The sequence below is a fragment of the Sorex araneus genome, chromosome 5, assembly GCF_027595985.1.
Source record: "Sorex araneus isolate mSorAra2 chromosome 5, mSorAra2.pri, whole genome shotgun sequence".
Taxonomy (NCBI): Eukaryota; Metazoa; Chordata; class Mammalia; order Eulipotyphla; family Soricidae; genus Sorex; species Sorex araneus.
The window spans coordinates 193,408,349-193,430,859 of NC_073306.1; the positions used below are offsets into that span (position 1 = coordinate 193,408,349).

At 39.0% G+C, this 22,511-nt stretch overlaps 1 protein-coding gene across 1 annotated transcript; it reads right to left on the reverse strand.

The window, feature by feature from the left end:
- Positions 1–31: 31 nt before the first annotated feature.
- Positions 32–21,006, reverse strand: LOC129405044 (UDP-glucuronosyltransferase 2B31-like). The gene is made up of 6 exons (XM_055140005.1): positions 20,283–21,006; positions 18,999–19,147; positions 13,110–13,241; positions 9,341–9,428; positions 1,180–1,399; positions 32–311 (listed from the first exon to the last, which is right to left on the reverse strand). The coding sequence occupies exons 1-6, from the start codon at positions 21,004–21,006 to the stop codon at positions 32–34; spliced, it is 1,593 nt and encodes a 530-aa protein (XP_054995980.1).
- Between the last annotated feature and the right edge of the window lie 1,505 nt (positions 21,007–22,511).

Consider the following 22,511-nt stretch of genomic DNA (forward strand, 5'->3'; position numbering starts at 1 on the left):
GAGAGAGAGCAGCTTTGGGCCTCAGATGCAACTAGTGCCTCTTTTCCTTCTTCCCTGCTTTAGAAAACAGCCGGCAACAGCACAGGCAGCATTGGGTGATGAGCCACAGGGCAGCTGCCACGCAGGCCAGCAGGAAGCCGATCACGTCCAGAGAGTGGTACTGGAGCAGGGTGAGGCCGTGGGAGGCGGGCCGCAGATGTTTGGCTCCTTTGTGGCGCATGACGAACTCGATCCAGAAGGCCGCCCTGTCCAGAGGCTTCACTGGCTGATCTCGTTGAATTGCCCTTAGTTTCATGGCCTTCTCCTTATACCTAAGGAAGAGCCCCAAAGGGCACATTGAGAGAAGTGAGATTTCGGAAATGTTCCCTTTAGGGCTTATAACTTCACCCCTAAAATGAAGCTGATGTCTTAGGACCATGGATACAGCAGTATATTTGGGTGTCTTTCACTGGCATTTTAGTGTTTAATAGGAATTTTTCAGCTTATAACTATTGTACATTGAAGAAGGAGTATAGGATAAATATGCTTTATTTTGTTCTCATCCTGATACTTTGAAATTCAGTTAGCTGACTTGATTAAGAAAATATACTGTATATCATGCGTATTTTCCTCATTAACTGTATCTTGGCTTATAGTTCATGTATGAATATTTGAAATAAATTATGTTCTCAATTATTTTATATCATCTAGGTTACGATCTCAAACTGTGTTCTGCAAAAAAGTTTTAGGAAAAATGTCATTTTTCTGGCAAATCTTATATTATTGACAATTCATTTAATGTTTTCTCTAATGACTAATGATTACACATTGGTTGTGTTTTTAGCAACTAGCCTTTTGTTACCAGAGACAATTGTCCCTTATGAAGAAGGTTATTTATCATTATGAAATATTTGCATTTATTTTAGTAACCATTCTTGCCTAAAGTATTCTAGATTAGTAGATTGTTAAATTGTTTTATAGTGATTCTGAAGTTGATCATTAAGCTGCAAACTTGAAAAGTAATCTGTTACATTATAACTTAATGGGTGAATAGAACTATTAAAGAAATGGTTGATAATGTTAGTAAGATGGGCTTCATCATCTTATTCATTGCACATTTAATCTTTTAAATGACATAAATATGTATTGGCAAAAGTTCCTGTGTATAGGTATTATTTGTTAAAATGTTGTGATACTCACGAAGGATCATTGATGACTGTCTTCAATGCATTGAGCAAATCTGAGCTTGACATTGTTTCAAAGTCCACCCTGACAGCTGCCCCCTTGGCCTGCATATGAGCGATGTTATCGGGCTGATCCAAAAACAGGGGAATGCCCACCATAGGCACCCCGTGGTAAATTGCCTCATAGATGCCGTTGGTCCCACCATGAGTGATGAAAGCTTTGGTTTTGGGATGACCTACAATCGAGTGAATTTTAAGAAGTTAGAAATTCACTACAAAGTCTTCTATATTGCAATGTTGCATTGTATTCAACAGCACTTTCACAATAAGTAACTCTCTTATACTGGTACTTGAAATGGTACCATTGCATCATGTGATTTTGTATGCAGATGATGTGATTTCTGGTTTATTTGTTTGCTTTGGTATTTGGGACACTGCAGGCTGTCTCTGGATTACTCCTGGCAGTGCACAGGGAACCTTTTGGGATGCAGTGATGAAACCAAGGTCAGTCACATGAAGACAATTTAACTTTCCACCATACTATCGTCATGACCCACTGCATTTTAAAGGAAGGCTTGTACATAGCTATTACGAAAAAAAATTTGGGAAGAGAGAGATGGTATAGTGCCAAGTCTGAATTCAGGACAAACAAATTAGTTTCTTCTTTCTTTCTTTTTTATCCTTTTGGCTTGGCTGTGTGAGGGCTTCTCTTGCCTCTGCATTACTGTCACTTTGAGCGAGCTCTAGGATCTGGTCTTGTGTGTGCAATCAAGTTGTGTGTTCTGGGTCTCTGTGACTTCACTTCTTTAATAATATACACAAAGGCTTCCAGCCGCCCCAGCCCGTGTCCTCTGCGCCCCGGCTCCTCCCCGGGCCCCCTAACTGCGGCCCGCCCTCTCAGGTACCTTCCCGGACCCTCGGCCACGCCCTCCCGCGCCCCGCTTCCCGCCGCCTGGACTCCCCGAGACCTTCCAGCCGCCCCAGCCTGTGTCCTCTGCGCCCCGGCTCCTCCCCGGGCCCCCTAACTGCGGCCCGCCCTCGCAGGAAGACACTGGGGGCGTGTCCTGTATGTTAGTGTGCGTGGTCTAAAAGTGGGCGTGGCCTCCTCTCAGAGCGGCCAACGCTAACGCGGCCGCAGTTATTCTTTGTTACCTCAGCTCAATCAGTACTTGTATGTTTTTGAAAATTCACTTTTGCGATCTCTAACACACAAAATAGCCATTAGCTTAGTCTGACACTATAAAAGCTCTCAGTTAATAAGGGAAGTTTAGCACGATCAGAAAAAACTCTTTCCACAAGAAGGAAAAAGGAACAAATAACTACAGAGCTCCAACTCTATACTTCCGTAACAATATGAAGAAGCAGCGAAAATCCCCTCCACCAAGAGAGGGAGAAGAAAAAATTCCAGAAACATCAATGGGGGCTACTCACATCTATGACCTCTCAGATAAACAATTTAGAGAGCAGATCTGGAGGAGAGTCGACCTACTCCAAGCAACCATGGAACAGACATCCAATAAACTAAGGGAGGAGATGAATGAAGCGCTGGAACGGTCTACCAAGAAAATTCAGGAAGAAATGAGAGCAGAAATGAGAGCAGAAATTTCAAATCTTCGAACGGAAATCTCACAATAAAGGAATCGGTAGATGAAATAAAAATCTCACTAGATGCCTTCAACAGTAGAATGACTACAGCTGAAGAAAGAATCAGCGACCTCGAAGATGAGCTGCAGAAAACTTATAGACAACAACAAATCATGGCCAAAGACCTCAAAATGGCTATAGAGCGAATCAGAGCCCTGGGGGATGACTTCAAGAGAAACAACATAAGAATCATTGGAGTACCAGAACCACAGGGAAGTAACCCCAATGAAAAAAACACAGTCAAAGACATCATTGCTAAGAAATTCCCAGAGCTGGAGAAGGCAGGCATCCAGATACAAGGAGTCCGAAGAGTACCAGCAAAAAGAGACCCGAATAAAAAGACTCCAAGGCATATCATAGTCAGAATGACGGATGCTATGGATAGAGACACAATTCTGCAAGCAGCAAGGTCAAAGAAGGAAATTACATACAAAGGAGCACTCCTCAGATTTACAGCAGACCTGTCAGAGGAAACCCTCCGAGCCCGAAGACAATGGTGGGACATAGTGAAAAGACTCAATGAAATGAATGCCTCACCAAGAATACTTTATCTGGCTAAACTCTCACTCAAACTCGAAGGAACCATACACTACTTCTCGGATAAACAACAGCTCAGGTCCTTCATAGACTCAAAACCAAACTTGAAAGAAGGTCTAAAGGGGCTACTGTAAGACAAGGTGGAGCCACATAAAAACAACAAACACCACAGAAATATGACACAAAATCCTATCACAATAATCTCTCTCAACGTCAACGGCCTAAATGCACCCATCAAGAGACACAGAGTGGCTAAATGGATCCGGAAATTAAACCCATCATTCTGCTGCCTGCAAGAAACACACCTGAACAAACAGAGTAAACATAGACTCAAAGTCAAAGGATGGAAAACAATCCTGCAAGTAAACAACTCCCGTAAAAAAGCTGGAGTGGCCATCCTAATATCCGACAACATAGATTTCAGGTTGAAAAAGATTAAAAGGGACAGCGAAGGTCATTTTCTGTTTATCAAGGGATATGTTCAACAGGAAGAAATCACACTCTTAAACATATATGCACCTAATGAGCGACCAGCTAAATATTTAAAACAACTCCTAGCAGACTTCAAAGAGGACATCACTAACAGCACAATAGTAGTCGGAGACTTCAATATGGCCTTATCGCCTCTAGATAGATCGACAAGAACAAAACTCAACAAGGAAACACTGACTCTGAAAGAAGAAATTGAAGAGAGAGGCCTAATAGACCTATACAGGGCCTTACACCCCCAAAAGAAAGAATACACATTCTTTTCCAGTGCACACGGAACATTTTCTAAAATAGACCATGTACTGGGCCCCAGAACATACCTCAATAGAATCGGAAAAATAGAAATTGTATCAACCATCTTTTCAGACCACGATGCGCTGAAGATAGAAGCTAACCACTCACTGACACGGAGAATCAAGTCAAACACTTGGAAATTAAACAATTCAATGTTGAACAATGAGTGGGTCAGGAAGGAAATCAAGGAAGAAATCAAAAAATACTTAGAAACAAATGAGAATGAAGACACGAGCTGCCAAAACCTATGGGACACAGCTAAAGTCGTGTTAAGGGGAAAATTTATAGCTCTCCAAGCATTCCTCAGGAAGGAAGAAAGGGCCCACATAGACAGCTTGACTTCACGACTCAAGACCTTAGAAAAGGACCAGAAAAGGGAACCCAAACCAGATCGAAGGAAAGAAATAATAAAAATTAGAGCAGAAATTAATGACATGGAAACCAAAAAGACAATCCGAAAGATCAATGAAACAAAGAGCTGGTTCTTCGAGAAAATAAACAAGATTGATAAACCGCTAGCAAGACTCACAAAGAAAGAAAGAGAAAGAACCCTAATAAATCGAATCAGAAATGAAAAGGGGGACATCATAACAGAAACCAGTGAGATTCAAAAGATCATTAGAGACTACTTCGAAAGTCTATATGCCACAAAGCAGGAGAACCTAAAAGAAATGGATGGATTCCTCGATTCTTACAATCTCCCAAGACTGAACAAAGAAGACTTGGAATACCTGAATAGACCCATCAATGTTAAGGAAATTGAAGCTGTGATTAAAAACCTCCCCAAAAACAAAAGCCCAGGCCCAGATGGCTTCACTGGCGAATTCTTCCAAACATTTAAAGAAGACCTGCTGCCTGTTTTCCTCAAACTTTTCCAGGAAATTGAAAAAACAGGAAATCTCCCAAACAGTTTCTATGAAGCACACATCTCCCTAATACCAAAAGCAAACAAAGACACCACTAAGAAAGAAAATTACAGACCAATATCCCTGATGAACACCGATGCGAAGATCCTCAACAAAATACTGGCAAATAGGATCCAACAACTCATCAAAAAGATCATACATCACGACCAAGTGGGATTCATCCCAGGGATGCAAGGATGGTTTAACATTCGGAAATCAATCAACATAACCCAGCATATCAACAAAAGTAAAGATAAAAACCATATGATCATATCAATAGATGCAGAGAAAGCATTTGACAAGATCCAACATCCTTTCATGATGAAAACCCTCGCCAAAATGGGGTTTGGAGGAACTTTCCTCAAGATAGTCGAAGCCATCTATCACAAGCCTACGGCAAGCATTATCCTCAACGGGGAAAAACTAAGGGCCTTTCCTCTGAGATCAGGCACAAGACAAGGATGCCCACTCTCACCACTCCTCTTCAATATAGTACTGGAAGTACTTGCGATAGCTATTAGACAAGAAAAAGAGATTAAGGGCATCCAGATAGGAAGGGAAGAAATCAAACTCTCACTATTTGCAGACGACATGATACTATATCTAGAGAAGCCTAAAACCTCCACTAAGAAACTCTTAGAAACAATAGACTTATACAGTAAAGTTGCAGGCTACAAAATCAATACCCAAAAATCCATGGCCTTCATATATGCAAACAATGAGGCAGAGGAAAGGGACATGAAAAAAGCAATCCCATTCACAATCGTGCCCCAGAAAATCAAGTACCTCGGAATCAGCTTAACCAAGGAAGTAAAAGACCTTTACAAAGAAAACTACATAACGCTACTCCATGAAATCAAAGAGGACATGAGGAAATGGAAACATATACCCTGCTCGTGGATAGGGAGAATCAATGTTGTCAAAATGGCAATACTCCCTAAAGCATTATACAGATTCAATGCGATCCCTATAAATATACCCATGACACTCTTCAAAGAAATGGATCAAGCAATCCTAAAATTCATATGGAATAACAAACGTCCAAGGATAGCTAAAACAATTCTTGGGAAAAAGATGATGGGAGGCATCACCATCCCCAACCTCAAACTTTACTACAAAGCAGTAACAATTAAAACAGCATGGTACTGGAACAAAGGCAGAGCCGTAGACCAATGGAACAGGGTGGAATATCCCTACACACAACCCCAAATGTATGACCATCTAATCTTTGATAAGGGAGCAAGAGATGTGAAGTGGAGCAAGGAAAGCCTCTTTAACAAATGGTGCTGGCACAACTGGACAACCACATGCAAAAAAATGGGTTTAGACCTTGACCTGACACCATGCACAAAGTCAGATCAAAATGGATTAAAGACCTCAACATTAGACCACAAACCATAAGGTACATTGAAGACAATGTCGGCGAAACCCTCCACGATATTGAAGATAAAGGTATCTTCAAAGGTGGCACGGAACTAAGCAATCTAGTAAAAACAGAGATCAACAAATGGGACTACATTAAACTAAAAAGCTTCTGCACCGCAAGAGATACATTGACCAGAATCCAAAGACTATCCACAGAATGGGAAAGGATATTTACACAATACCCATCAGATAAGGGGTTGATATCAAGGGTATATAAAGCACTGGTTGAACTCTACAAGAAGAAAACATCCAACCCCATCAAAAAATGGGGCGAAGAAATGAACAGAAACTTTACCAAGGAAGAAATACGAATGGCCAAAAGGCACATGAAAAGTGCTCTGCATCACTAATCATCAGAGAGATGCAGATCAAAACAACCATGAGATACCACCTCACACCACAGAGACTAGCACACATCCAAAAGAACAAAAGCAACCGCTGTTGGAGAGGATGTGGGGAGAAAGGGACCCTTCTTCACTGCTGGTGGGAATGCCGACTGGTTCAGCCCTTCTGGAAAACAATTTGGACGATTCTCAAAAAATTAGATATTGAATTCCCATTTGACCCAGCAATACCACTGCTGGGAATATATCCCAGAGAGGCAAAAAAGTACAATCGAAACAACATCTGCACATGTATGTTCATCGCAGCACTGTTTACAATAGCCAGAATCTGGAAAAAACCCGAATGCCCCAGAACGGATGACTGGTTGAGGAAACTTTGGTACATCTATACAATGGAATACTATGCAGCTGTTAGAAAAAAGGAGGTCAAGAATTTTGTAGTTAAGTGGATGGGCATGAAAAGTTTCATGCTGAGTGAAATGAGTCAGAAAGAGAGAGACAGACATAGAAAGATTGCACTCATCTATGGTATATAGAATAACAGAGTGGGAGACTATCACCCAAGAACTGTAGAAATAAGTACCAGGAGGTTGACTCCATGGCTTCGAGGCTGGCCTCACGTTCCGGGGAAAGGTCAACTCAGAGAAGCGATCACCAACTACATTGTAGTCGAAGGCCATGTGGGGGAAGGGAGTTGCGGGCTGAATGAGGGCTAGAGACTGAGCACAGCGGCCACTCAACACCTTCATTGCAAACCACAACAGCTAATTAGAGAGAGAGAACAGAAGGGAATGCCCTGCCACAGTGGCAGGGTGGGGTGGGGGGGAGATGGGATTGGGGAGGGTGGGAGGGACACTGGGTTTACGGGTGGTGGAGAATGGGCACTGGTGAAGGGATGGGTTCCCGAACTTTGTATGAGGGAAGTATAAGCACAAAAGTGTATAAATCTGTAACTGTACCCTCACGGTGATTCTCTAATTAAAAATAAATAAATTAAAAAAAAATAATATACACAAAGGAACTGCTATTTCTTACAGAAAGTGACGTTTATATGAATTACCTTTGTATATGAGTCACCTATGGAACTGTGCTTCCTTATATATATTGTTTTATTACAAAGTCCCTATTTAGAATTTTCAGGTATTTGATCATTTTTATATTTGAAGTGACAGGCATTATAATATTGCATATGAATTTCAGGTGTATATCATGGAAAGTCATTTTATTTTTTTATCTTTTATTTTACTTATCAAATAAGAATAAGTGTTTTGATTTTAGGGCAATTCCAGGCAGCATTCAGAACTTGTTCCTGACTCGGCGCTCAGGAATGACTCATGTTGTGGCTGAGAGACCATATGGGGTGCAGAGGATCAAACATGGGCTGGAAGTGTACAAGGAAAATCACCCTATCAGCTGTATTATCCCTCTGGCTCCCAAAGTAGTTTCTTTTCTCTTGTTCCTTATAACTAGGAGGCCCAAGTGTTTAAATGAAGGACATCTTTTTCTTCACAAACCTGGGAAATACAGAGTAGCTCAAGTTTTTTAAATCCTGTGAATGTTTTATTAATAGCATATAAGACCTTGCTTTTAGGACCTTTCCTCATACTGCCACCTCTTACTGTATTACACCACAGTTACTGAGAAAAGAATGATGGTTTTTTGTAGCCGTCCTCATCTTAGAGGGGCCCTTTATTCCAGAGATATTGTCCAGACAGGGAGGGTTAGATATAGTGGCAGGTGATGCAAGGCTGCTGGCCTGGGGCACAGAGGACTGACACAAATGTGACTCTGGGACCCTGTGATGCCAGGAATCCCACTCAGATCATTGAAAACACAACTTAAGTATTCCAACTCTTATCACCCTGCAGCTTTTGCATTTCCTTGCATTCTTGCTTTATTCTTTGAAAATATTAAAAAGTATGGATTTTTGTTTGTTTTAGTAAATGTTGGCAAGACTATATAAGGAGTGATGATATTTTATAATTTTGAGGGCAACGAAAGGATGAAAATTAAAATTATCATTGTCTTCCTTAAGAGGAATAGTAAAGCAACTTTGTCCAGGATAGAAAGTCTAAGGTATCCAGGAAATATACTGCAATTAGAGGAAAGGAAAGATGACGTATTTCTCATGACATGTTCATTTCATGAAAGATACCATGGACATTTTTCTAGAGGAAGTAGAGTCATTAGCAGAAAATAAGTGGCTTCAATTGTGATGAAGACCCCCAAGGAAGAGGAAAGAATTGAAACCGGAGATAGAACTAGAAGAAAGACTTAATTCAGTATTAAAGAAAACTTGTCTGTGGAAAACAATGCCATCTAAAATGTGATACCTTGATGGGGCCAGAAGGAAATAAACATTAGAAAATGCCAAGTAGTACGTATCACCCTCCCACTGTAGACCTGGAAAAATAAATATGTTAGTTAAATTTTGTCGATCGATTTTTGTTGCTATGTGTGGTAATTTTCATTTCTTGTGAATGGATGTCACTCCAGGAGGATTTATTCTTGTTTCAGTGTGTGTGTTCCAGAATCTTACCAAGAAGGTCATTCTGTGGGATCCATTTGTACAGCTGAGTATTTGCCCCTAAAGTTTCAGGCTTCTTGCCCTCAAACCTCCAGATGACCTATAAACGTTAAGACAAAGGTGTCAATCAACTAGTTACACTTTAAATGATGAATTTGCATGTTTTAATGCTAAGACGACAAAAGATGGTTTGGTGAAATTTATAATCCTTCTACAGAAGGTACTTTAAAAGGGAAAGAAGTGGTTAGAGTAAATACTGCTAGAACACAGTTATAATAGAAAAGCATGCACAGCGATTAGGTTATATCAAGAAAATATAAATATAATATGCTTCACATTGATACATCAAGTAATGTGGTTATAAAAATCAATTAATGCATTTATGAAATTTTAGACCTTAAAAATTTATTGAGATAGCAAAAAATTTTAAGGTATAGGTATATTTCTTTATCATTATTGAAATTTACTGACCGTTCATTATTGCTTGATTTTTAAATAACTATTCAGTAAAGGAATTTACTTATATCATTATCAGATCTGACTCACTATTTCATTATCAACCAATACTTTAGGATTGAATAAAGATTGCTGCATAACATCAATTGCTCACTAGAGTAAATAATAATTTAATCAATAATTTTTAAATAATCATGCACATTTTGGAAAATGTTAGCTAGTGCGGCTCTCTAATATGAGGATCTTTATCAGAAAAACCTTAAGGAAGTAAGTTTTTCTATATTCTGGCTGATATTTTATAATTTTTACAGCTTAAAATTGCAGAAATATCGGAAAGGAATGAATATCGGCTCTAAAAATGGAATGCATAGTGAAAAGAAATGTAAGATTATCGAGTTTATTTCCCCACTGACCATTAGCACTTCTGCACATAGCAAAAAGTACCACTATCGTTTCTTCAATTCTATAGTATGTACAACAACCTTCTCTGTATCCATAGCAATAGATTCTGATCTGGACATTTCCCAGTATTCCTCACAATCTGAATTAAAATTTAGAAATTGCCAATCTCCATGTTATGCTTTTGTTCACTCCAGATCTTCAACAATAAAATGAATACAGAGGTTAAGAAAGAACTATATCAAGACAAGGAAGGTCATTTCTAAATGATCGTGGGATCTGTTGATCAGGAAGAACTCACAGTCCTAAATATATATGCAACTAATGAGAGATCAATAAAATACTTAGAAAAACTGATCATCGAGTTGAAAAGAGACATTGATAGTAACACAATGCCACAGTTTGAGATTTAAATGCCACTTCGTCACTTCTCAATAGATCAATCAGACTAAAGCTCAGAAAGGACATACTTTATTTGTGGAAAGAAGTGGAAGAAGGGCTTTGTATGTGTGTGTGTGTGTGTGGGGGGATTTAATCCCCCAAAAGCTGAATACACATTCTTCTCCAATGCACAAGGGACATTCTCCAAGAGAGACTATACGCTGGAGCACAAAATGTAGCTCTAAAAAATTTAAGGGATACACAATATAGCAAGGATCTTTTAATACCACAATGCGCTGAAAATATAAGTGAGTCACATAGAGATGGAGAATCAGACTAAATATCTGAAATTAAATAGCCCACTATTGAACAACCATTGACTTAGAGCAAATCAAAAGATTCCTGAAAACAAAAAAAAATGAAGACATGGGTTACCAGAACTTAGGGGACACAGCAAAACCAGTTTTAACAATAAAGTTTATAGCTCTGAAAGCATTTCTTCAAAAGAAAGACAAGCCTACATAAGTAATTTAACCTTACAGCTTAAGATCTTGGAAAATTACAACAAACGCAGCCCCAAACAGACAGGAAGCAGGAAATAATAAAATTTAGAGCAGAAATTAATGAGCTGGAAGCATCAAATACAATACAAAAGATTAATGAAGCCAAGAGTTGGTAAAATGAGAAAAAACAAGACCGATAAACTACTAGCAAGACACACAGAGAAAGAAAGAATCCTAATAAACAAATTGAGACATGAAAGAGGGGGCATCACACAGAAACCGCAGGTATTTAAAGTATCATCTGAGATTACTTTGAGAATCTTTATGAAACAAGAGAACCTTAATGAAATGGATAGTTTCCTGGACTCCTATTATCTCATAAGACTGACCTAAGAAGATTAGGAATACCTGAACTGTCCCATCACTATGGAGGAAATTAAAATAGCAGTCAAAAGTCTCCTCCAAGGCAAAAATCCTGGTCCAGATGGATTCACTAGTGAATTCTTCCAAACTTTTAAAGAGCACATAATCGCCCCCCTCAAATAGTAAAAAGAAAAAAAGAGGACCTACTCCCAATCCCGTTCCAGCTTCGCCAGGAAATTATCAAAACAGAAACACTCCAAACAGTTTCTATGAGCTTACTATCACCCTGATACAAAAAGCAGACAGTGATCACACAAAAAGAGAATTACAAGCCTATATTCCTGTTACAAAGATCCAGATACAAAGATCCTCAACAAAATACTGGGATATAGAATCCAAAGACTCATCAGAAAGATTATACATAACGACCAAGTAGGATTTGCCCCAGGAATGAAAGCATGGTTTAATATTTGCAAGTCAATCAGCAAAATGCATCATATCAATAAAAGAAAAGATAAAAAGCATATTATCATATCAAGGCAGAAACAGCACTTGACAACAGCTATCACCCATTTATGATCAAAATTCCACAAAGCAGGAGTTGAAGGAGCTGTCCTCAGTATAGTCAAAGCCATCTACCACAGCCCACAGCAAGCATTATTCTCACTGGGGAAAAAACTAAGAGCTGTCCTCTAAGAGCATGGCCAAGACAAGGTTTCCCACTCTGGCCACTTCTATTCAATATACAGCTAGAAGTACTTGCCAAAGCAGTTAGGCAAGAAAAAGATATCAAGGGCATCCAGATAGGAAAGGAAGAAGTCAACCTATCATGGTTTGCAAAGCCCTGATACTATACTTAGAAAATCCTTAAGAATCTACAAAAAAGCTCCTAGAAATAATTGGTTTGTATAGTAAAGTGGCAGGTTACCAAATCAGTACCCAAAAGCCCATGACCTTCCTATGTACAAGTAATGAAGAAGAAAAGGATATTAAAAAACACATCTTGTTCATAATAATGCCTCAGAAAATCAAGTACCTCAGAATCATCTTATCTAAAGAGGTGAATGACCTGAACAAAGAAAACTGCAAAACACCACTTGAGAAATAAAAGAGGGCAGGAGGAAATGGAGATATATCACCTTTTCATGGATCGAAAGGATTAGCATCATCAAAATAGAAACACACCAAAGCATTTTACAGATTCATTGTGGTCCCTATAAAGATACCCATGGCATTTTTCAAAGAAATAGACAAAACACTGCTGAAATTCATGTGTAACAATAACCCCCCATGAATAGCTAAAACAATCCCTGGGAAACAGAAGATGGGTGGCATCACCTTTCCCAACTTCGAGCTGCACTGAAAAGCAGTAGTAACAAAAACAGTGGTGTTGCAGTAGAAACAGACCTGCAGACCAATGGAATAGTGGTGAATATACTGACACAGACACTTAAGCACATGATTACTTAATTTTTGACAAAGAAGCAAGAAATGGAAAGTAGAGCCAAGAAAGCCTATTCAACAAATGGTACTGGGAAAACTGGATAGATACATGCAATCCATCACTCCAATTTAGACACTATACAGGTTGATAAACCCTAAATATGCAATTATCTTTTATAAACCATAATCTACAATTGCAAATTTAACACAGTATTAGTACTTTTTTTAATTCTAACCTTTTGTGGAATCCGGGAGAGGGCTGATGCAATCACATTGGCTCTCTCTTCAGGCATGTTACTGACCATTGACCCCAGAGTAAACACCACAATGCCATTTTCTCCAGAGCTCTGAACAAACTCTTCCATTTCCTAGGAAGAAAGAATTTTCTCCTCCATGGGGAGCAAGACCATGTCACACGTTATTGGGCCAGAGTTGTGACTCAGGGATAGAGCACTTGGCATCCAGATTTGGGGCTCTTTGTTCAAACCTGGCAACACATACAATGATATCTAAAGGTGTTCTACATAAAAGTACACAAATAAAACATCTTAATGTTTTTATTAGAGTAAAAGAGATATTTAAAATTTTTGCAAAATACACACATATGATAAGCATTGTAGACATTATTATCTTTCTGATGATTTAACATAATTGCAATACTGCATTTATGCTTTTAGGCATGTAACGTTGCTGTCCTTCATTTCTGTCAAAGTGCCTGAGACCTTCTACCACTTCCCCAGTGTCACTTCAGGGTTGTCCCTCAATCCTCTTTCACCAGCTTCTCAGCCACCACATGAGAACCTCACTTATGTTTACAATTTTCAAGAGTTTGTTGTCATCACACAGTTTCCCAAAACTGAGTATCGTGAATAAAGCAGCTGTGAATATAGGTGTGCACATATATATATTTTAAAAAAATTTAAATTTTATTGAATTACTGTGAGATAGTTACAAGCTTTCTCATGTTTGGGTTACAATCTCACAATGATCAAACACCCATCCCTCCACCAGTGCACATTCCCAACCACCAGTATCCCAGGTATACCCTCCCTTTCCCACCGTCCTTCTGCCTCTAAGGCAGACAATATTCCCCACACTCCTCTCTACTTTTGGGCATTATGGCTTGCAACACAGACACTGAGAGGTCATCATGCTTGGTCCATTATCTAATTTCGGCATGCATCTTTCATCCTAACTCTTTACTTCAGCCATCATTTTTCTTAGTGATTCCCTTCTCTATTCCATCTGCCTTCTCCTCTTTGCTCATGAAGCAGTCTTCCAGCAATGGGGCAATCAGCCTGGCTCTTGTATCTACTGTCCTTAGGTGTCAGCCTCATGTGATGTTATTTTATACTCCACAAATGAATGCAGTCCTTCTATGTCTGTCCCTCTCTTTCTGAATCATTACACTTAGCATTATACTCTCCATGCCTATCCATTTATAAGCAAATTTCATGACTTTATCTCTCCTAACAGCTGCATAGTATTCCATTGTGTAGATGTCCCAAAGTTTCTTTGACCAGTTATCTGCTTTAGGGCACTCGGATTGTTTCCAGATTTTGGCTATTGTGAACAGTGCTGCAATGAATATATAGGTACAGATGTCATTTCTACTGTGCTTTTTTGCATCCTCAGGATATATTCCCAGAAGTGGTAATGCGGGATCACATGGAAGCACAATTTCTAGTTTTTGCAGGACTGTCTATATTGTTTTCCAGAAAGGCTGGACCAGTCGGCATTCCCACCAACAGTCAAGGAGCATCTCTTTTCCCCACATCCATGCCAGCACTGGTTGCTTTTGTTCTTTTGAATGTTTGCCAGTCTCTGTGGTTTGAGATGTTATCTCATTGTTGTTTTGATTTGCATCTCCCTGATGACTAGCGATGTGGAGCATATTTTTCATGTGCCTTTCGGCCATTTATATTTCTTTTTTGAGGAAACTTCTGTTTATTTCTTCTCCCCATTTTTTAATGGGGTTGGAGGTTTTTTCTTATACAATTCTACTAGTGTCTTGGATATTATGGATATTAATCCCTTATCAGATGGGCATTGGGTAAATATTCTTTCCCATTCTGTGGACTCTTTTTGTATTTTGGTTACTGTATCTTCTGAAGTGCAGAAGCTTCTTAGTTTGATGTAGTCCCATTTGTTTATGTTTGCTTCCACTTGCATGGGCAGTGCTGCTTCATCCTTAAAGATGCTTTTAGCTTCAGTGTCATGGAGAGTTCTGCCTACATTTTCTTCTGTGAACCTTATATATCCATGTTTGATATTGAGGTCTTTTATCCACTTTTATCTGACTTTTGTGCATGGCATTAGACAGAGGTAAGAGTTCATTTTTTTGCAGGTAGCTATCCAGTTTTCCCAGCACCACTTGCTGAAGAGGCTTTCCTTGCTCTACTTTGCATTTCTTGCTCTTTTGTCAAAGATTAAGTGGCCATAGATTTGGGGTTCTGTGACAGAATATTCAACTTGTTCCATTGGTCTGCAGGTCTGTTTTTATCCCAATACTATGTTGTTTTAATTACTGCTGCTTTGTAGTAGTGTTTGAGGATGGGGAAGATGATGCCACCCATCTCCCTTTTCCCAAGGATTGCTTTAGCTATTCGTGGGGGATTATTGTTCCATATAAATTTCAAGAGTGTTTTGTCTATTTCTTTGAAAAATGTCATGGGTATCCTGATAGGGACTGCATTAAATTTGTATAGTGCTTTGGGCACTATCGCCATCTTGATAATGTTCATTCCCCTATCCATGCAAAGGGGATGTGTCATATATTTTTCATGAATGAGCTTGTGTTCTTAGGTACGGACCCAAGAATAAAATCACTGAGGCAAAGGGAGTTAAATTTTCACCTTGGGAAGGCATGTTCTCTCACATGGTGCTGAGGAGACCAGGAGTTTTTCAGAATGATCTTTTGCCAATGTGGACAGCAGTTCAATGCAAGGGCGTCTGGAAGTGCTCTGCCATGTGAAGAGTGACATGAACTGCCCCACCTGTGCTTCTAAAGACTTCAGAGAATTAGCAGGAGATGCTCAAGGTCCTCCAGGGCTGCCCTCAGAGATATTCAGCATTATGTGTTGTTGGTGATTGATCCAGGGTTCGGGCATGTGAAGCATTCACCTCTGCCTCTGTCCTGCATCTCCTGCCCCTTCTGCTTTAATTTTTAAAGGAGTATGCATACTGTTTAATTGAGCATGAATCACATACCATTTCTGGCTACAGGAAAGTTTTCAAACATACTCCATCAGTGGTGCTAACTATATTCGCCTTTTATTTTGCAAATAATATGTAGAAAAATAATTTTAAAATCTTATTTTATTTTCTAATATTAGAATCTGTAAAACAGGGCAATAATTTCCATTTCACTCTTCCTTCTCCTGTCCCTGCAGCCTAAATAAGTGTAAAAGTCATTAGTTTATATAGAAGCTTGGAATTTTTGGTTGAAAAAATCCTGGTGAACTACTAAAGCCTCTATTGTGTATTTCATTCCAATGAAATGATCTCTATAGTAAATAGCTGAACACAGCTCCCCCTATCCAAGAAAAAGAGATAAGCTTTCTGTGAGGGTATAGACAAATATTAAAGCTGCTGTATTAGTAGTAGAGCAGATTAGCTTCTGCCAAAGGTCATGTGACTAACAGCAAGTAAGTCACTGTGCTAAGCACAAAACGCTCCTGCACGTGTCCTCTCTGAAGACTGCAAAGGCCTCTAATTCCTATCGTGGCCTCACATGGTTTAGGGGTTGTGATTCTGTGTGAAAGTTTTGTAATGCATTCGATTTTTACTATGTAGGTGTGGATCTCTAAGTTCCTCTTTCTGCTGCTGCATTCCAGAGAGGCTGCAGGTCTCAGTAAGTACCACCACCGAGTGGAATCCACATACTCCTGATCAAATCCCTTCAGCATGCTCATTGGGGGTCACCGCTTCTTGAAGCTGCCCATGAGAACTCCTAAGAGGCACACCATTATGGTTGGACAGCATCTAGATTGGCTCTCAGAAGAGCACATATAGCTGACATGCTGAACCATGTCTTTCTGCTTGGCCTCCTCCAACTCTTGCGACACAAAATGTTCTTGAATACTACTTTAGTGCCAGATGGGATTGAATCCTATTCATTTGCTCTTAAACCTACCCCTGCCTGGGTGTGACAGTCAGACACTTTTCTCACATCTACGGCTGCTGGTAAGTTTCAGACTGAAAAAAATCCTCTCATGGTTGTCTAATCCTCTCACGGTTGTCTAGTCAGGTCCATGGATGCTTGTGTGTGTTCATGACATGACTTCTTGGTCATTTTCAACACCTGATATATTACCTGGTTGGGAAATGGCCAGCCAGACTTGTTTCTGTATGTTTCGACGGGTTTTGCGCCATCCTCAAGGTCAGCTTCAGTGGTCAGGGGTTGTATTCAGAGATTGCTATTGGCTCTCTATTCAGAGGTCACTCCAGACAACACTCAGGAGACAGTGATTCTGTGTGGTACAGGGTTCATATTGGGTTTGGCTTCAATAGAAAAGCAGCTTATGGGTGTCCTTGCTGTCTGCTCCCCTAAATATCTGAATGCATGTACCACTGAGAGACTTTTCAAGGTCTCTTTTTTGACCATTTTCAAGGTCAAAAGTCCACCACCCATGATGTTCACAATAAACTTACAAATCCATGATGTGTGTGTTAGGTAATTAGAAGAGAAGAGAGAAGGATCATGCAGAATTTCACTAGGATCATCAGGATATATGCTTTAAGGCTATTAGAATTTTATATTTAAGCTCTTATTTTAAGGTAATAATATCTTGAATGCAATCTCAGTTTTATGTTGCTGCCAATCCAAAGTAGACCAATCTTAAAATTTATAATTTTTTTTAATGGATACTGATTTTAAATTATATCTTAACAGAATGTTTTTATAGCTGGAATGATAGCACAGCGGATACGGCATGTATCTTGCATGTGGCTGACCAGGTTCAATTCCCGGCATCCCATATGTTTCCCTGAGCACCACCAGGAGAAATTCCTTAGTGCAGAGTCAGGAGTATACCTGAAGCAGCATGGGGTGTGGGCCGAATAGTGAAGAAAAAAAATAATTGGTTTCATTTCAGATCATATTAGGTTTTTTTCTTTCCATCACAAATCTTCTCATCCTTTGCATTCAAAAGTCATCTTCTTGGCATGTTATATGATGGGCAGTTTTTAAACATAGAAAAATTATAAGTCTTTTCTATTACAACATGATTAAAATCTTTATATATAAATCTATATATCTATATTTTTATCTATTTACCTCTATGTCCAGTAACTTAACCCTTGTATTGTCTTGAATTCCATAAGATGTTAAAAGCCATGTTCTATAGGCTTTTTTTTTTTGGCTTTTTGGGACACACCCAGCTGTGCACAGAGGTTACTCCTGGCACTGCACTCAGGAATTACTCCTGGCAGTGCTGGGGGACCATATGGGATGCTGGGAATCGAACCTTAGTCGGCCGCGTGAATGGTAAATGCCCTACCTGCTGTGCTATCACTCCAGCCCCATATAGGCTTGTTTTGAGGGTTGCTACAGCCTTCTTCCATGGCTGAAAATAGCCACTCAAAGGGTAATAGTCTGTGTAAAATCCTAGGGACTCAAATGAAGGGTTTTTGAATAGGAAAGGGCAAATAAAATTGATATTTTGTTTCAAACAATTTTGTTGTAGATTTATTTTTAACCGTGGCATATTTGATATGCTAAGTTAGTAAAAACAAGTCTCACAATGGAGACATTACTGGTGGCCACTTGAGCAAATGACGTTACTGGTGCCTGCTTGAGCAAATAGATGAACAAGGGAAGACAGTGCTACAGCGCTGACTTATTTTTTAAAATAAACTTTTCTTTTTGCTTGATTTCTGTTTTGTTTTGTTTTTTTTTGTTTTGTTTTTGGGTCACACCTGCAATGCTCAAGGGTTACTCCTGGCTTTGCACTCAGGAATTACTCCTCGAAGTGCTCGGGGAATCATATGGGATGCTGGGAATTGAACCCATGCCAGCAGCGTGCAGGGCAAACACTGTACTCACTGTGCTATCACTCCAGCCCCTTTGCTTGATTTCTGAAGATGAAATTTAAAGTAAAAAGAAAAAACAGGACCAGGCTTACTTTGGGTAGGGGCTTGGCAGGCTTGCAGTGCAGTCCTCCAACAAACTCAAAATTTGGTAAGATTGGGTGAGGAAACTGAAAATCCCAGTATGTTCTAATGAGCCAGAAGTCAGCATTCCCCCTTAGCTCAGATAACGTAGAGGGTCTTCCTGAAAGATAACAAAACAAAACAACAACAACAACAAAATAAGTCATAAATGTAAAGGTAATGAAAAAAAGGAATGTGAATATCCCAAGAAATTTTCTGCCATGATCTTTCTACAACAGAGTCAAAGGTACAATATCACTTGTGGTTTGTTGATGCAAATTATCTAGATACATTTAAGTTTTAATTTCATGTCATCTACCATAAAATGTATTGTAGATTATAGTTGCTTGTGATGCAACTGTAATCCACGCATAGAATTTAAATGTTCGAAGCATGTTGTCACATCTTTTAATATAAGATAAAATAGAAAAAAATTAAAAAAATAATCAGTAAATCTCCTTTTAAAACTGTTTATGAATCAGGAACAGAGTTATAGGATAGGCACTTGTCTTGAATATAGACAACCAGTTTCTATTCATGCAGCCCCATATGGTCCCCGAGCACTTCAGAGTAATTCCTTAGTACAGACCCAGGAGTATCCTCTTGGCACTGCTCTGCATCAGAAGCAAGAAATCGAGTGTACTGTTTATGGCACTCAAAAGAGCATGTCCTGCAGTGGTGAACTAACAAAAACCAGGACAAAATGGACCATGCATTCTTTTAGGAGTTGGTGATCTTTATTTCTCTCTCCGAATTGAGAGAGCCCTCTAAATTATATGGGGAAGTTTTACCCATGTCCAGGAGTGAGACTCTGGATCTTTCCATGAATGCACTCTGCAGCTTTGCTTTTCCTTTGCTTCTAAATGAAATAATTTTATTGTTGAAGTAAGTTTATAATTTTTCTTGAAGCTTATATATCTCTACCCAACATCCCCAAGAGTCTCAAGTGTCTAAATTAAAAGGCATCCAGTAAACAAATAAAAATGGACATTTATACATTTTGACATGTACAATTATTAAACTTGTTTCGTATCACTCTGTGGAATGTGCTAGAAACTATGGGACATAATGCTCTAACATTCACACTAAATTTGAAATCTTTCCATAATAATTTGTGCATGACAGACATTTTATATGATATTACATTAGTATATAAAATCTAAATCTTTATGCATTTAGAAATACATAATAAATCATCAAAACTTTCCCAGGTTTTATTCTATTTTAGAAATCTTATTAAGTGAAATCTGACTTACCTAGTACTTCACTACAAAATTGATCCCATTTCTTCTCATTTAACTTGTGGCTCCAAAAGTCAAAATATAGCACATAAATCATATTTTTCACTCTCTCCATGAATGTCATATGGTCAGTTAATTGTGACAAAACAACTGGCACATAGGAAGGTGGGAGTGGGAGTCCTCCGGCATACTTTTCATGTTTAGAGCCAAAGGAGAAACGGAGACTGTACACTAAAGGGGCTTTCAGTACTTCAGCTAGAAGCTCACCACAGGGTCCAACGGGATCTGCCAAAACGACATCAAATCTTGATTCCTGTAGTTTTTTCATTAGTTTCTTGTTGAAAACTACATCTTTACAAAGCTGTTGAAAACTATCAAAATATTCCCAAAGCGCATCTTGCATTTTTGAAAAATATGTAAAAAGTGATTGTTTTGGCATATCATATGTCCATGAACTGATGAGTTTCTTGAAAATACCCTCAAAATCATCCTTAGACAAAGATGTTGGGTACATCTCAAACTTAATAGTGGATGTTTTGTTGGGATCTACAAGAATGGAAGCTGAAGATGTCAGAACAACCACCTCATGACCTCTTTGGATGAGTTCTTCGATGATCGTCTTTATGTTGATCCAGTGGCTGTATTCCGTGGGCCACACCAGCACTTTTCCACAACTCCCACAACCGAAGTAATAACCCAGCTCCAGCAGGAGAAGAGTTGATATCCATTTCCTAGACATTATGGCAGAAAGTGAGGCTTTTTTGAAAACAACTTTTTCCTGTGGCTTTGCTTATATTCTTGTCTGAGCAATAAATAAAGAAGAAAGTTAATATATAACTTATTTCCAAAGCAAGTACATGATTTCCTCAATCAGCACATTTCAAATACCTAGAAAATTCAAAGTCTAGATGACCTGGTTTGTGAGTAAATGTATTCAATATCTCTGAGGATTATGAAGAGATGAAGAAATGAAGAAATGACCTAGTGTGCAATTTACCATTACATGATATTTTTGTAAGTGTACTGGTAGTGAGATGACACTGTATCATTTCACGACACATTAATTCAAGCAAAAGCTGTTTTCTACTTTCAATCAAAATGTTTGAAAAGTGGTGCTTTGAGAATTTGTTCGATTTGTTTTTATAAGCACTGTAGAGGAGCTCTGAGATATTGTAGTAGGTAAGTGAAATGTCTTGCAAGAAGCTAACCCGTGTTTGTTTCTTGGCACTACATGTGGTTGGCCAGGTATACTCTGGGATTTTGTGTTTGTTTTTATTTGGGATACACCTGAATTCTAAGGGGTCACTCCTAGATTGGCACTGAAAAGTTACTTTTGTCAGTGCTAGGAGGATCAGAGGGGATGCTGTGGATTGAACTTGGGTTGACTGCAAGCCAAGTGTCTGTGTGACTTCACTATATTATTCGTTTGGCTCTTATTCAGCTCAGGTACAATATGAATCTCAGGGCAACTCCATAAAAGTTCTCTGAACAATAAAGTTTTCTTTCAATATGTCTCCTCTTAATTTGAGATAGACTAAAGGTCAAAGGGCACAGAAAATCAGGTCTTTGATTCTTGGCACTACATGTTGTTTTCCAGTGTACTCTGAGATTTTGTGTTTGCTTGGTTTATTCATTTATTTTTTGGCTACAAATTGCATTGCTCCAGTTTCACACCTAGAGTGGCATTTAGAAGTTACTGCTGACAGTGCTAGGGGGACCAGAGGCCATGCTGGGGATAAAACTTGGGTTGACTGCATGCAACTAACCACTTGACTGTTGACAATGGCCCGGTTTGGCTCAGGTGCCATATGATTCGCAGAGTAACTCCATAAATGTTCTCTGAAAAACACAGTTTTCTTTAAATATGCAATCTCCAAAACTGAAATATATAGGTCAAAGGGCACAGAAAAATATTGCACATCAGGTCTGAATATAAGTGAAATGCAATTTAAGACTGTAAAATCTTATCTCACAATTAAGAACAAAACTTTTTGAGTGCTTTATGTTAAAAGGACAGAGGATAGATTTGTGGGCAATAGGAGCACCCCTACTTTATTAATATGAATTGGGTCTGAAGGGGTGAAATCTATGAAAGGTATCAGTATTTCTAAATCACAGAAATCCACTCCTATGTATGTAATCAAAGTTTGTGAAGGACTGCTTTGGAATGTACACAAGTATGTTTAGTGTAATACTATTTACCCTTGATTCCTCCGTTCCTCTTGGAGAGTCCAGCAAGCCACC